General features: G+C 50.8%; 1 protein-coding gene across 10 annotated transcripts in view; it reads right to left on the reverse strand.

Annotated features, from left to right (window-relative positions):
* Positions 1-14,043, reverse strand: part of Tln2 (talin 2) — a 433,269-nt gene that overhangs the window by 96,842 nt on the left and 322,384 nt on the right. For all 10 annotated transcript variants that reach the window (XM_004628856.2, XM_023712443.1, XM_023712434.1 and 7 more), the window contains 5 exons: positions 12,111-12,239; positions 9,772-9,874; positions 3,046-3,254; positions 1,923-2,042; positions 727-924 (listed from right to left, as the gene is read on the reverse strand). In XM_004628856.2, the coding sequence (XP_004628913.1) occupies positions 727-924; positions 1,923-2,042; positions 3,046-3,254; positions 9,772-9,874; positions 12,111-12,239 (759 nt within the window). The remainder of the gene's footprint in view (positions 1-726; positions 925-1,922; positions 2,043-3,045; positions 3,255-9,771; positions 9,875-12,110; positions 12,240-14,043) is intronic.

The following is a 14,043-nucleotide window of genomic DNA, read 5'->3' on the forward strand; positions in this document are numbered from 1 at the left end:
TCAACAACGCTGGAGCTGTCAAGCAGCTTGTGCGTCTCGGCCTGGCACAAATGACGGGTGCTACCGCGACAGTCACAGCACCGAGCATTCCCAGAAGTTCCTGCCTCAGGAAGGCACACACTGCTCACCTGGCTAGCCAGCTGAGAATTGACCATTTGTGGATAATAGAGGAAGAAACACCCTGCATATGGCTTTTAAGAGTTCACAAGGAGCTCAGAAAACAGCCTGGCAAGCTGACGCCAGACCAGTCCAGTTCTCCTGTTCTAAGTGAGGGGCTTATCTGTCTTACCTGTTCGGCTGCAGCAGCACACATTTAATCACTTGACATTTAATCATTCAGTACTAGAGGCAGTCCACTCAAAGGAGCCCACTGATCCAAAGCGCATACATTTACTCTACTATCTCACATTCCACGAGCCTTCCTCATCTCTGCTAGACACTGTCCCCCTCCTCCCCTTCCTGCTGAAGGGCCTGTGTAAGGGATGATCCTGCTGGAGGATCGTGGGAAAAGTGCTTCCTCATTACCAAGAGACTTCACACACAGGCTGATAGCATCTTGGGAATGCCAGGCCTGTGAGGTCTTCGCACATCTTCAACAGCACAAGGAAAGCACTGTGGCCTGTTCACAGATTCTGTATTCCCCATCACCCCAGGGGCCTCCAGGGTAGACAGTTCATCAGAGGGGGCAGGGCTCAGGCCAGTTCAGAGGGCGGCCTCCACACCCACCTGCGCCTGGCCAGCCATCTCGATGCCAGCGTCAAGGAACTCATCAAAATCATCACTGAATTTTCCCGAGGCTGCAGCCAGCTCTCCGCTCTGGCCCCGGGTGGCGTGGACAACTTCCCCAGCAGACTGGTTCAGATCGGCCGCTGCCTGGTTCAGCTCGCTCTGGGCTTCCTGGAAGGGCTTCGTGCTCGGAGGTAGCTACGGGGACAGAGGGCACGCCCATGGGAAGTTACACCTTGTGATGACAGGGATGAAGGAAAGTATTGTGGAATGAAGAAAGACTTCCCAGGGATGTGCTTCTGAGTCATCAAGACTGGGAGGCTGTGTGTGGTATGAAGCCATGTGGAATCTGATCTCAGCACGCCCGCCTGCCTTCCCACCCACCCACCTGCTCCCCTCTCTTTCTCCCTCCCTTTCTCCATCTACTATCATGGACCATCTACTCAAAGTTAGACAATACAGGTCTGGATTATGCTAAGAACAGCTACCTGGGGGAGGGGTCACACTGACCCAAGTGACAGGCCCAGGATTCACACCCAGGCCCCGACTCCATGATCCATGTCCTGGGCCACCACCTTATTTTTCTCTTTTGAGATGGAGACTAAAAAGTTTTAGCTTTTTAGGACTGAAAGCCTGCTGCTATCCAACCTGGGGTCACATTCTTCCAAACTAACAGCCACCAATACTGTTTTACTAGCAGTCTTTAATAGCACCTGTGCAGAATACCAGTGTCATGTGTAGAGTTTTTACCATTAGTAAAATGTCCCAGAGCTGAGCCACGCTCCGTTAGCTACCCCTGCGCAGAGCCTGCGCACCAGCCCAGGGAAGACAGAGATGAGCAGCACGGGCTCTTCTTTGTCATCTCCGGCCCCAGATGGGGCTCCTGTGGCCCCCTGCTCTTTCCGAGTGCCACAGACACTGCATTCCTCATCACCCGGGTGTCGCTGCCTAGCGCGTCCTAGGTGCTAGGGAATCACACATCCTCGCCTGTCTCACTGGAATGACTGGAAAGCAAATAGGAACGTGGGCTGAAAGAAGAGGACGTGCTGATCAGAAAGCAAAACGAGAGGAGGGCAGACTGGCAGGAAAGACAGGATTCTTAAGGCAAGTGCTAGCTGCTCAGAGATCCCGTGGAAGGAGGAAGACCTGGTCCACTTCCGGCTCTCCCAGGGCCCCTCCCAGCCAGGACGCCTCACCGAGTCCACCAGCAGCTTCTTGCTGGACTCCCCGATGCTCTTCAAGGCCACATCCACGTCCTTCTGCCCAGGGAGGCAATTCACACAGTTATTCAAGGAGTGTGAGACGGCTTTGGCCACCTGCATGATGGAGGGAGAGAAGCACCACAAGGCGGCTTTCAGCACTAGTAATTCTCGCTCACTGGTTGGAAACGAGCCGTTAAAATATGCAGAATGACACGGACACAAAATTCCCCACCGGACTCTACCCTACACTGCTAACCACATTAAATCACCTCACCCAGGTCTCTTGGCCAAAAGCAAACGTCCACCCCTCGAGGGACGTGGCATTCCGTGGCGCAGCACATCCCCTCTGCTCCCCAAAGCCAGGCTGAAGTATAGCTCCGTGACCCAAACGGAGTTCTCCAGCGTGAGGCCGGGCTCCGAAACACAGGCATCCTGTCTCAGGAACAGTGGGAATAGCTCCTGTTCTGAGATTCCCGCCAAGGTCACCGAGGCAGGAGGCGGCCTGGAGCTTTCGGCAGGTTTCAGCTCCAAGCCTCACTCTGCCTGGCGTAGATGGTGCTGCCAGCACTTCCGGACCAGCCTGGCGCTGCCTCGTAAGAACGTCCAAGCGACTCTCCCTCTGCACTCTTTGGTGTCCTCCAAGTGGCTCCCGTCTGCACTCTCTCGTGTCCTCAGTCCAGAGGCGAGCCAAGTCTGGTCTCTGGAGATGGGCTGTGTCCTCTCCGTTAATCTAAAGCAACTCTTTCCCTGCTCCAGGTCTAGGCCTTCCCCCAGGTGGGCCCTAGCCAACTGGTTTCATCAGGTAGGCAAAGAACCAGGCAAAGGGGAACAGAAAGTCAGAGGTACAACCCTGCAAGTAGCTGGAGCCTGCACAGCTACCTCACTGCTCTGGCTAAGAGGAATGCACAAAGCACAGACGGCCCCGAGTGAGCAGGCCATCAGCAGGCGCCAGACCTCCCGGACTTACAAGCATGAGTGTCCCGTGTGACCAGCACTTGAGGGCACCCCGGAAGGCTGTGAAAACACTGCTGAACTCGAGTATTCACACCAGAACACACCTGGGAGGCAGGCTGCCAACACGGGTGCGCTAACGGTGACTGATCCCAGCCCAGCTCACCTGGGCCAGCCTCTGTTGACTCTCTGCATCCCCCGGGGCAATCAGGGCCTGCTTGGCTTCCTGGATGAGCAAGGCAGAGCCCTCCATCACGTCCCGGGCAGAGTCCAGCATGGCGTGGGCAGCCGTGGGGTCGCCTGTGGATGCGGCTACCCCCCGGGCAGCCTGGGCCAGAGTCTTCAGGGCTTGAGCTGTCTCCCTAGCAGCAACTCCTGGGGAAAGAAGCCCACCAGTCCTGCTATTAGAGTCCAACCAATAGCCATAACTTTGCTCAGTAACAGTGCCCGGCACAGGGAGAATTCCTGATGGATGAGTGTGAGATCCACGCCACTGAGCTCTCCAAGGTGGCGGCCCTGAGCCTGTCTAGGGGAGACAGGCTAACAGCGCACAGCTGAAGACTACGCCCCTCTGGTTTTTCTTGTTCCTGCCGCCTCGCGGTCTGTAGACCTAAAACACCAGCTATGTGGTACAGGTACACAGGTGGAAGTACTCAGGCCTGTCCACGCCTACGTTTTGGAAGGCTTTGCAGTCACCTTTCTTAACAACTGTCTTTCTTGAGCCATAATGGACATACACATAATAAAGTGGACAAATCTACGTGAGTGAATGCTTGTGGCTACAGTGACATATCCACCATCACCTCTGTCTTTGCCCAGAAATAACCCCCATGCCGGGAGGAGTCACTTTCCTAGTGTCTGTCATGTCACGCTAGTTTTAACTATTCTGAAAAGTCGATGTGAATGTTAACAGAACCACACAGTCGGCACTTGCGTCTGGCTCTTTTCTCTGGTCATTGCACTAAGTGATATGCCCACGTTCTATAGCAGTTCATCCTCTGCCGGCCGTGTGGTTACGCTGTTCCATGAACACACCAGCATCCGTCTGCTCATTCTGCCATCCATGGACACTTGGGTTGGTTTTTGTTCTAGGATATCATGAATGATGATCCCAAGAATGTCCTTATACATTGCTACAGTTTGTATCCGCGTGTCACCCCAAAGCCTGATGTGCTCCTAGGTGGGGCTTTTCAGAGCTGGCTGTCTTCGTGGGTATGGGTATGTGAACAAGGGGTGTGATAAGACTGGCATATGGGTGGGTGTGGATGAGGGAAGGCCTGCCCTGGGTGTGGGCAGTGCCAAGCAGTAGGCTTTCAGCCTGGATGGACTCTAAAGGGAAAGGGCAGCTGGCCGCTTCCTGCCTCCCTCTCGCTCTGCCTTGGACAGTGTCTCCTCAGCCATGGCGCCTTGCTTTGCAGTCAGCTGAATACGGACCCAAACCTCTACGAACTGTGAGCTAAAACCTTTCCTCCCTTAACTCATGGGTGTCAGGTGTTTCATAGTAAGACACACACATTAGATGGACATACAGAGTCATCTTTATGAGCCCAGACCTAGACGAATGGGTGGCAGAGCAGGTGTACTTAGCCTCTGAAGCTCCTACATTCCCCCGAAGTGGTTTCACCATTGCCATCCCCTGCCAGCCATGTCTAAGAGTTGCAGCTGCTTCCAGTCCCGGCCAACACTTGGGACTCCAGTCACCCTGGCAGGTGTGCAGTTGCATTCCAGTTTGAAAGTTCAGCAAGGACGTTTAACACTGTCCAATATACATACGTTTTATGTGTTTGGTACAAGGGTCTCATACACAGCTTGGACTCAATGATCCTCCTGTCTCAGCCTAACCATCAGTGGGATTACAGGTACGCACCACCACGCCTGGTCTCAGTGGCCGGCTCGGCACTCCTGGTGATGTCGGGGATAGAACCCTAGTCCCTGTGCTTACTTAAGCAGGCACTTAGTCCACTGAGGTATCTCGCAGGCCCTGTCCAGCATATTTAACGGCCATCTGGATCTCTTCTCCTAGGAGTGCCTGTTTATCTTTGTCTTCTTCTAAACAGATGCTAAGATTGGTGACAGGCTACGATTCTTAATAGTCCTTAAAAACTACAGCATCACCTCACAGAATCTACATGAATCTAAGCATGGGGCAGTGACTCTGTGCTCACCAAGAAGGTGGACAATAGAGGCACCAGGGCACTGAGGAAAGCCTATGAACTGCAGACAGCGTGCCCTGGGGCTATCTCCTGCCCTGCCGAGGTACCCTAGGGTTCACACATTGCGAGGCAGCACCAGAGCTGGCTCCAAAGTTCTCGGCCTCCAGCTGTGATACTCCCTAGGGCTTTTTGGTACAGAGAACTGGGAGGGCTTCCAGTTAGGACATGTAAGATGTGTGTGAAAAACACACAGCTCAACCTCTCAGTGTTGAGACAACTGTCTTCTACAGGGTCTTTGGGTGGCCTCCAGGGACCCCTGAGCTTGGCCTTCACCAAGACTTGCCGATGTGTAAGTGCTGTGTATTCACGCAGAGGGAAGACCTGCACAAGCTTAGTAAGGCAGATCACGATGCTGCCACTCTACTGCTTATCACATGGCTTGCGCAGTGAAAGCACTGGAAGTGAAGTCTTCTTCTTTTTTTTAATGGCATAACACACAAAGACAAATAAAGCTAGTGCGGAGGAGAGAAACAAGCTGAGCAGGCTTCTGGCCTGTGGTCGAAGGATGCCGGTGCCCAGAAGACTCCCAGAGGGGACTGGCGCTGACCTAGCTTTGCCTCCGCTGCCCGGCTGTGGGGTCCAGGCTGCTCTTGCCTGTGGCCTCAGCTTCCCACAGGCTTTAGGAGAGGCTGAAGGCCTAGCACTACCACTGAACGGCCAGGGCGAGGGTTTCCAGGCCTTCCTCGTCTTCCCATTTATTATCATTATGTTTCGCCCATTTATTATTTGGACCCTTGAATCCACTTCTACTTGAGTTGTATAGGAACTTGAAGAATAAAGTACTTATCTATGCAGTACTTTATCTAAAGCATATCTATGCAAAAAATCATTTATGGGAATGTCTTTTAGAGACCCGGACACTTTTTACCAGGCAGTAATTAGAAGCCCTACAATCCAAAGGCCTGAGCTTGGCAGCCAATGTGTTGGCTGCCAAGGAAATCTCCAGGCATACCTAGCGTCCTCTTTGGAGGGGTTGGGTTTCGCAGGAAGCAGCAGCCCCCCATCAAAATGAGGACGCTCACAGGGCCCAGCGAACACCCACTGCTACATATGGCTGCTTTCACAGCCACGTTCTCCGTGACTACTGCGACAGTCATCCATCCACGCAAGCACTGCCCTCCACAAACTGTTCTGGGAGGTAAGTGGCGTCTAAATGGCAGAGCCCCCTGGTGTGAAATTCGAAAGCCGACTTCTGCTTCAACAAACACATCTTCTGAAAAGAGGTTACTCTCACAGGACTCTTGCCATCGGTGACTTAAACTGTATGGGGCAGTAGAGTCTTAGGGAGACCCAGCAAGTGACACCAACTGCAGCAGCATCTTCACAGTGTTGGCTATGCTTTGTTAGAATTCATGTGGGGTATGTGTCACAGCAGAATGAGGCTACACAGCAAGTTTACGAGGTTGAAGTGACTTATGATACAAATTTTTAATGTTTCAAAGCATTTGCAAAATATTCTAGGTAGCTGGATTCAGCCAATGTGGAAATGATTATACTTTGAGTATTTCATTGGTCAAAAAACCAAGTGTGAGTCAAAGGCAGCCAGCTGATAGGGAACGCGCACTCGCTGAGCATCCCACATACCTGTGTAGGACAGGGCACTGAGACCAGGGAGGACTAGTCCACAGGTGTCTTCTCTTGGCTTCCCCCTTGTTCTTCAGTTCAGCCGACACTGACTTTGACAAGGAGCAAAGAGTCCACAGCCAATTGCTAAAGCTCCTGGTGTTTTCAAGTCCTTGCCTGACTTTGTGGGCTCAGAGACACCCTTCTCCTGGTCTCCCTGCCCTACCCAGTGCTGGCTGCAGTTCCTATGTTTTAAAAAAAGATTTCTTCCTCAGCTCAGTTCTTCAGGGTTATGTCTACTCTAATGCTTACTTTAGGCAAACCCATCCACCTTCATGGCTTCAATCATTAACATTTTACTAATAATTTTCAAATCTGTACCTCCAGCCCCACATCTCTCCTGATTTCTAGCGCCTGAGAACCAGCTGCCCAATGGCACCTCCATTTGCGTATCTCCTGCGTACTTTGAATCAAATCCACTAGAGGCTGAGAATGGCCTGCTTGAACTTCAACCCTCCATTTCCACCAGCGCTCGCAGGTTCCCAGCCCAGAGGTGCACACAAGCCTGCATCTGGCTATCAGATCAAACACTTCGAGTTGCCCGTGTTACCCACCTTCCCCGTCCCTGCCAGTGTCTATGCAGTCACTCCAAATTGTCAGGTCTCTCCAACTTTAATCCACTACCTTACTCTACTGCTGTGGTAGTGTGGATATCAAATGTCCTTCTACAGTTCATGAGTTAAAATTGGTCCAAGGGGTGGTGGTGCAGGAAGATGGTGGAACCTTTCAGTGTGGGACCCCGAGGGAGGCCTTTAGTTCACTGGGGTGTGCCTTGGAAGGGGACTGAGGGATCCCCTGCCCTCTCCTCACGCGGCTGCTTCCTGGCCACGAGATGAACAGCTGCGCTCCACCACATACTCCTGCCATGAGATGCCGCCTCTTCAGTCATGTACTGGACCCTCTACGATTGTGAGCCCTTTCTCTACAGAAGTTAATCATCTCAAGTGTTCTGCTATAGTGAGGGAACCCTAGCTAGCACATCTTCAGGACACTAGTCCCTCTCACCTAACCAAGGTCATAGACTATACGAAGGGCATTCTGACAGCAGCCACTGCTAAAACCCATCCAGCACTTCCCAGGTTTTTCAGTTAAATGCAAACTAGTCATCCTGCCTAAGGAGGCTCCCTGGGAGCCACACTTGGTCCCACTTTCCAGCCCCACTTTCCCGCTCCACCCTTCTCTCCTTGCCTTCTATTTCCACCTTCGCCTCTCCTTCGCTCTGCCTTCTCCTCCACACCGAGACACCGCATGCAGCACCTGCTTCCATAACCCGCCAGCGCCCGCCAGCGCTCAATGATGCTGCGTCCCGGCCGTTTTTCAGTTAACGGCGAGGCCGCCTGCCGTTCTACATCCTGCATGGTGTGATGCAACTGGCACAGCAAGGTTCCCCTCCACTCAACACGCGTTTCGTCGTCTACGGGAAGCCTGCCGTGACTCTGGGAATGGGGAGCAGTGTTTCAAACTGAAACCTCTCCCACGCTTTACACTTTGTAAGAATGCATGCACATGCTTCTCTCTCCCAGGATGCTAACGGAGCCCTAAGCAATCTGCAAAAACCTGCTCTGCTGTCAGTTCGGCTCACTTTCCTTTGCTGTCCCTTTAGGAGAGAACTGTAGGGTCTTACGTTGCAGCTAGTGCACTGCATCATACCCTCCTTTGTTCATGTTGCACTTTTATGTTTGTTTTTTTGTAGTTAGTACAGGATCTTACTATATAGACTGGACTCATAGTGATCTGCCTGTGTTCAGTCTCCCAAACGCTGGGATGACAGGCATGCGTCACCACGCCCAGTCTCAAGCCCCAGCTCACCATGCCCTGGGGGTGGGGCCGGCACAGCACGCTGGGGATCGAACCCCGGCCGCTGTGCTCTGCCTCAGCATTATTTTTATTTTTAAAGTAATAAATATGTAGTTTCATAAAACTGAGGAAGATTCTGCTTGTAGCAATGGAATGACCACAAATTGCATGCCTGCATGTCAACCTTCCCACAGAGAAGCAGCTGGAAAACACACTGAAACATTTGTTTGAAGCCACTAGAATGATACCAGGGCACCATGGTCAAGAGGGCCAAGGCCCTGAGCGGAGGACAGCAGGGAGGGGCGGCCCAAGTTCAGGGCTGCTCTTCCCTCAAGGCACCTCAGAATTTGGAACTTGGGCCAACAGGTGGAGAAGCTGAGCAAAGGCCTCACAAAATCTCACAGGGCCAGGAAGAGAGCAGGCATAGAGCTGAGTCCCCGACACAGAATCGCGGTGCTAAACAGCAGCACCCTGCATGGGACATGGCCCCGCCTGCGAGGTCAGGTGAAAATAGACCTTCCAGCATCCTGTCCAGGCAGCCCTGGCTTTTGAAGGCCCCAGATGGCCCAGAAGCGGTTCTGCAGCACACCTCAGCTGGCTTCCTGCTGGTTTCCCTTGTCCTGTAGATTCTGAAGTTTTCACCCTTTTACTCTACTTGTGACTGTCTTTTACCTTCCAAAATTTCATTGCCATCTTACTTTGTTGTCATCCCTTATCCTTTTTTATTTTTATCTTTTTTTTATTGATATAAGGTCTCATTATGCAGTTTGGACGCGTAGTGATCCTCCTGTCTAAGCATCCCCAGCGCTGGGATTACAGACATGGCCACCGTGTCTGGTTTGGGGGCTGGCAGGGCATGCAATACTGGGTGTCGAACTCGGGTCCTTGTGCTTGCCAGGCAAGCATTTAGATGGCCAAGCTACCTCCCCAGTCCGTCCCCATCCCTCAGTCTCTCTGACTTCTAACAATTTTATCTACCTTAGCAGGATGTCTGAAGTCAGAGGCAGCCTAGGAGTCTGTCGTTATTGTCTGTTTGTAGTCTGCTGGATGGTCCACATAGTCTAGGAATCGTTCTATCAGTCGCTGTATGCTTAGTAACAAGCACACAGTGACCAGCACGTGGGAGTGCCTGAAAACCATGCTGTGACTGCTGGGAAAGAGTCCAGAAAACCTAGAGGCGTGCTCCATCAGCCCGCCCTCTGCAAACCCCCGAAGCGGACTGTGCCGGCCGGCTTCCCGGAGCGCCCTGCGGGGCTCACCTGTGTAGTGCTCGTTGCCTTGGGCGGCGCAGGTGAGGAGCTGCGCCATGGAGGAGCCCACTGCTTTCGAGGTGCTTCCCAGGTCTTGGGCGCATTTCTCCAGCTGCAGCAATGTCCAGAAGGGAGAGAACTTAGAGGGAAGGAAACATTCACCAGGCTCAGCGTAACTGAGAACGATAAAGCACAGCTCTTTCCCCACCTTTACAGTCAGTGAATCGGGGTGCATACCCTGCCCCCTACCACAGTATGGGTGAGCTCTCCAAGCCTCAGTTTCCTGAAATTGTAACACCTAGCTGAAAAAACTTTCAGAAAACGAACGTAGATTCCCCACAAACAGTAGCTATTAGCGTTACGATGCCTTTACAGGTAGTAATTTTGCTTCTGCAGAAAGGGGGCAGACACTCAGCTGGACTGTGTTCCTGTCATGCAGACCATTGACACCGTTCAGTGTGATCATTAAAGAGCTCCAACAGAAAGGAAATCCACGAGTCACAGAGGTTGGGGTGGGAAATGAGAGCAGCCGAAGCGCATGGTGCTTGCTTCCTACGACAAGCATGCTACCTTGTCTGGCAAGCTTCATAAACATTTCAGAGAACAGACCAGGTGTAGAGGTGCATGCCTATCATCCCAGCACCCGAGAGGCTGACGCAGAAGAACAGCTGAGTGTGAGGCCAGCCTGAGCTACCCAGTGAGGTCAAGGTCAGCGTCAACCGCATAGCAAGATGCTAGCGCAAACAAACACCACCACAGACAGCAGGGTTGGTAAAGACTTAGGTCATGAATAGTTACTGGATTAGCAGATGAGGACCACATTTTGGACGAGAATTTGCACTGCGTTGTAAGAGCACAGAAAGGCAGAGAAAACCTAACGCACTTTACCTAATCCAAGGCCTTTCTTGTAAGACTCTGTGTCTTCTAGTGAAAATAGATGCTGGCCCATCACAGCAAATAACGTAACACAACACACATGTTGTTCCCTCTCAAATTGCTTTTTTCACAATGCATTTGCTTTACATTTTAGGAAAAATACTTCCTTTAAAATGTATAAGCTGTTTCTTGCATCCTACCTCCCCCACTGCTTCACGCAAGACTAGAATTCGTGGCAGGAGTGTCTCTGGTCTCCTTGGAGTACAGAGTTGGCACAGACACATAGAGCACTTCCAAAGCCTCTGGCTCAGGGCCGAGCCCAGCTCTGTCTTCAGCTGGGGAACTTCAGCGAAGCGGCTCAATCTCTCTAAGCCTGCTTCCTCATCTTTACAATCAGGGCAACTCGATTTCCCAGACATTTCCGAGTGCTGCCTGCATGCCAGGCGTTGCTGTGCGTGCAGCAGACGCTCCTGGAGGCTGTTTATGCTTTAAAAGTCTTTCATTCATTCAAAGGGCACCAACAGGTGAGAATAGCAGGCATTAGGGCTGGGGACGTATATCCGTGGTGCATCCTGCCCCCCACGCTCGAGGCCCCGTGTTGGAGCCCAGCACTGCAGAAGTCTGGGTTTGGGAGTCCCACAGATTTGGAATGCAACTTTGATTCTACCACTGATCTACAAGTAACTCTGGATACCTATGTTTACGTTAGAGGACATGGGTTTTAAAATTATTGCTCCTTAGAGTTGGACTAGACTATGAATGAGTGCTTAACCGATGCCTAAGAAGTGGTGGTGGTTTACTAGCAGTGCTCAGGAAAATGTGGGAAAGTCAGTATGGAGAAATAAGGAGTGGTCAGATTTCAGCCAAGAGAACTGTGATAAAGCATCAGGAGTTACAGGACCCGATATAGGACCCATATCAACAGGACCACATTAGATCTCTGGTCTACCATTCCATCTGCGACTGGCTTTGCCGTTGTCCATCTCAGTGCCTTGCATTACATAAATTGTTTTATTTTAAACATGACTGTGGGTCATCTTTTCTGTGTTTACCACCACAACCTCTCGGCCACCCATTCCACAGATAAAATATGTGAGACACAGAGTGTGGCGGTGGGTCTAGAAGGTACCGCTCTCAGATGAAGATCTAGCTCCACCAGCTGCATGGAACATTCTTTGCAGAAAAAGACTACAAGATGAGGGCGCTGGAATCTCTCATTTATCAAAAAGGGGAGTATGCTAGCAGATGCCTGTGTATCCTTCGCAAAAGCCCAGGAAGGCACATACAACCACGGCTAAAAGTCCCCCCAGGGTGATCGCTAGCTTGATGCAGCTGCAAAGCTCTGTGACAAGTCCAGCGCACTGAGTTCCGAATACCTGCAATTCAGGGAGACTGACCCCGACAGCAGCAAGCGCCTCACCATGATAAAAGTAAAAGCTGGAGCCCACAGCCCTCTGGCCAGAATGGCTCACCGTTTCCCCCGGAAGTGGTTTCAGCTGACTTTCCACGGCTGCCATCTTGGCATCCTGCAGCTCACTCTTCAGCGTCTGCACGGTGTTCAGAGCTGAGTCGATCTCCATAGGACCACAGGCTTCGTGGGCCTGTCAGGAGAGTCAGGAGTATGAGTACGCAGTCTGCTTGGGAAGAGCGTCTCCAATTATGACGACACACGAGCTATTTTCCAGACAGAGCCCATGACTCTGAGACCAGGAGTAGGAGCCCCCGAGGCAGTGACTGTTTCCCCAGGGTGCAAATCACCGCCAGTCAGGATCTCAGTCTTAGCTTCCCTAAGTCATCAAGTGTGTACACCTCATCACTGGACAGATTTAAAGGTCTTCTTGCAGCTATTTTATCCACAGACTTAAAGGACCCTTTATTCACTGGCTGGGCTGCAGAGACGGAGCCTCTAACAAGCATGTGTACATACAGAGGCTCAGAAGTGTGCAGTGGAATGGATAGAGAAGCCAACCCAGGACGCTAGGGCCAAGCTTAGGGTAACCCTTCTCCTTACAAGTCTTCTGGGTTATAAACCATTACCTTCCTATCCTGAAAAGTTTTAAGAATGATTTCATTCTCTTCACCATTAAACATTGGTCTCCAAACCCTGGCAATTTCCTGCACCCAACACATCATTGATTAATTAAATACATGTATAATAATTGATTGGTATGCTAATTACTGATGTATTTTAATTTCTTCCCTTTCTATATAATAGTAACAACAGCAGCAGCGAATCCTAATTAACTTTTATGCACTGGTATTATTAGGTGAGGAAAATGAATCAAGGAAGAGGTTAACTAACTTGTCCAGGACAAAAATTGAGTCAGCGACAGGGCCAGAATTTAAATGCGGCTGGTCTGAGCCCACAGCCTGGGCGCTTCGGCCTTCCACCGCATCCCAGAAGCACTGACAAGCTCTCATCACGCCTCCCTGCCCCTGGCGGGCAGTCGTACTTCCTTTTGCTCCGGAGCTCGTTGTTCCAGAGCTTGCGTTGACTGCTGGTATGTATTTAAGATTCATAGAAGAAACCCCAAAGGCAGATGGGGCGGATCTGTGCACCCCAGTTCTGACGTGGGCCGGAAACCTGCACTCCAGCGAGTGCCTCTGGGGCTTCCAGGGCCTCTCCGTGGAACGGCCACACGCTCGTTTCTGACGGCTACCGGCTCAAGCTCCAGCTAGTTTCTCTACGTAGCGTACTGTTCACAGTACGGGCGCAAGCCAGCCTCCACCTACTTTCCTTGTTTCTGTTCAGGAATTGCGCTAATAAGCTCGCGTGATTTCACGCTAACACCACATCAGTGTAGTAATGAGGCCCTTCAGGAATTAATAAGCTGCAGGAACAGCAATGTATTTAGCCCTAACTGCGTTACAGACAAAACCTTTCAAAGTGAATGCTTCCATGTAAAATATAAAAATTTTCTAAGAAAAAAAGACAGTAAAGATGACCTCCCCCATTAGATTTTCTGCCTAAATTAAACGCTCAAGATGCGATCTGGAGATATGATCATTTACTGCTCTACTTTATGTCTGAATAACCCACTACTATTATAGACTACTGGATTACTTTGCTGAATTCATGCACCTACAATATATGGACGGCAATGGAATACCCAACTCTGACAAAAGTAAACAAAAAAGGGGGATATAAATGAAGGACCATTTTGTAGTGAAAAAATATACATATCTGTATATACAAAATAGCACAGATATACAGCTACTTTCAGTTCAATGAGAAGAAAGATTTGTACTAATAGTGTTTAGACAAAATATCATGTCTATATCTTATACTATGAATAACTACTACAAAGATAATACTATGCAATGTATTAATTATTGTAACTGCCCTACTAACCTGTTTTGAAACTGTCTCGTTGCTACTTCTTTCTCAATAAAATTAACTATTAA

Source organism: Octodon degus, unplaced genomic scaffold (assembly GCF_000260255.1).
Source record: "Octodon degus isolate 3935 unplaced genomic scaffold, OctDeg1.0 scaffold00026, whole genome shotgun sequence".
Taxonomy (NCBI): Eukaryota; Metazoa; Chordata; class Mammalia; order Rodentia; family Octodontidae; genus Octodon; species Octodon degus.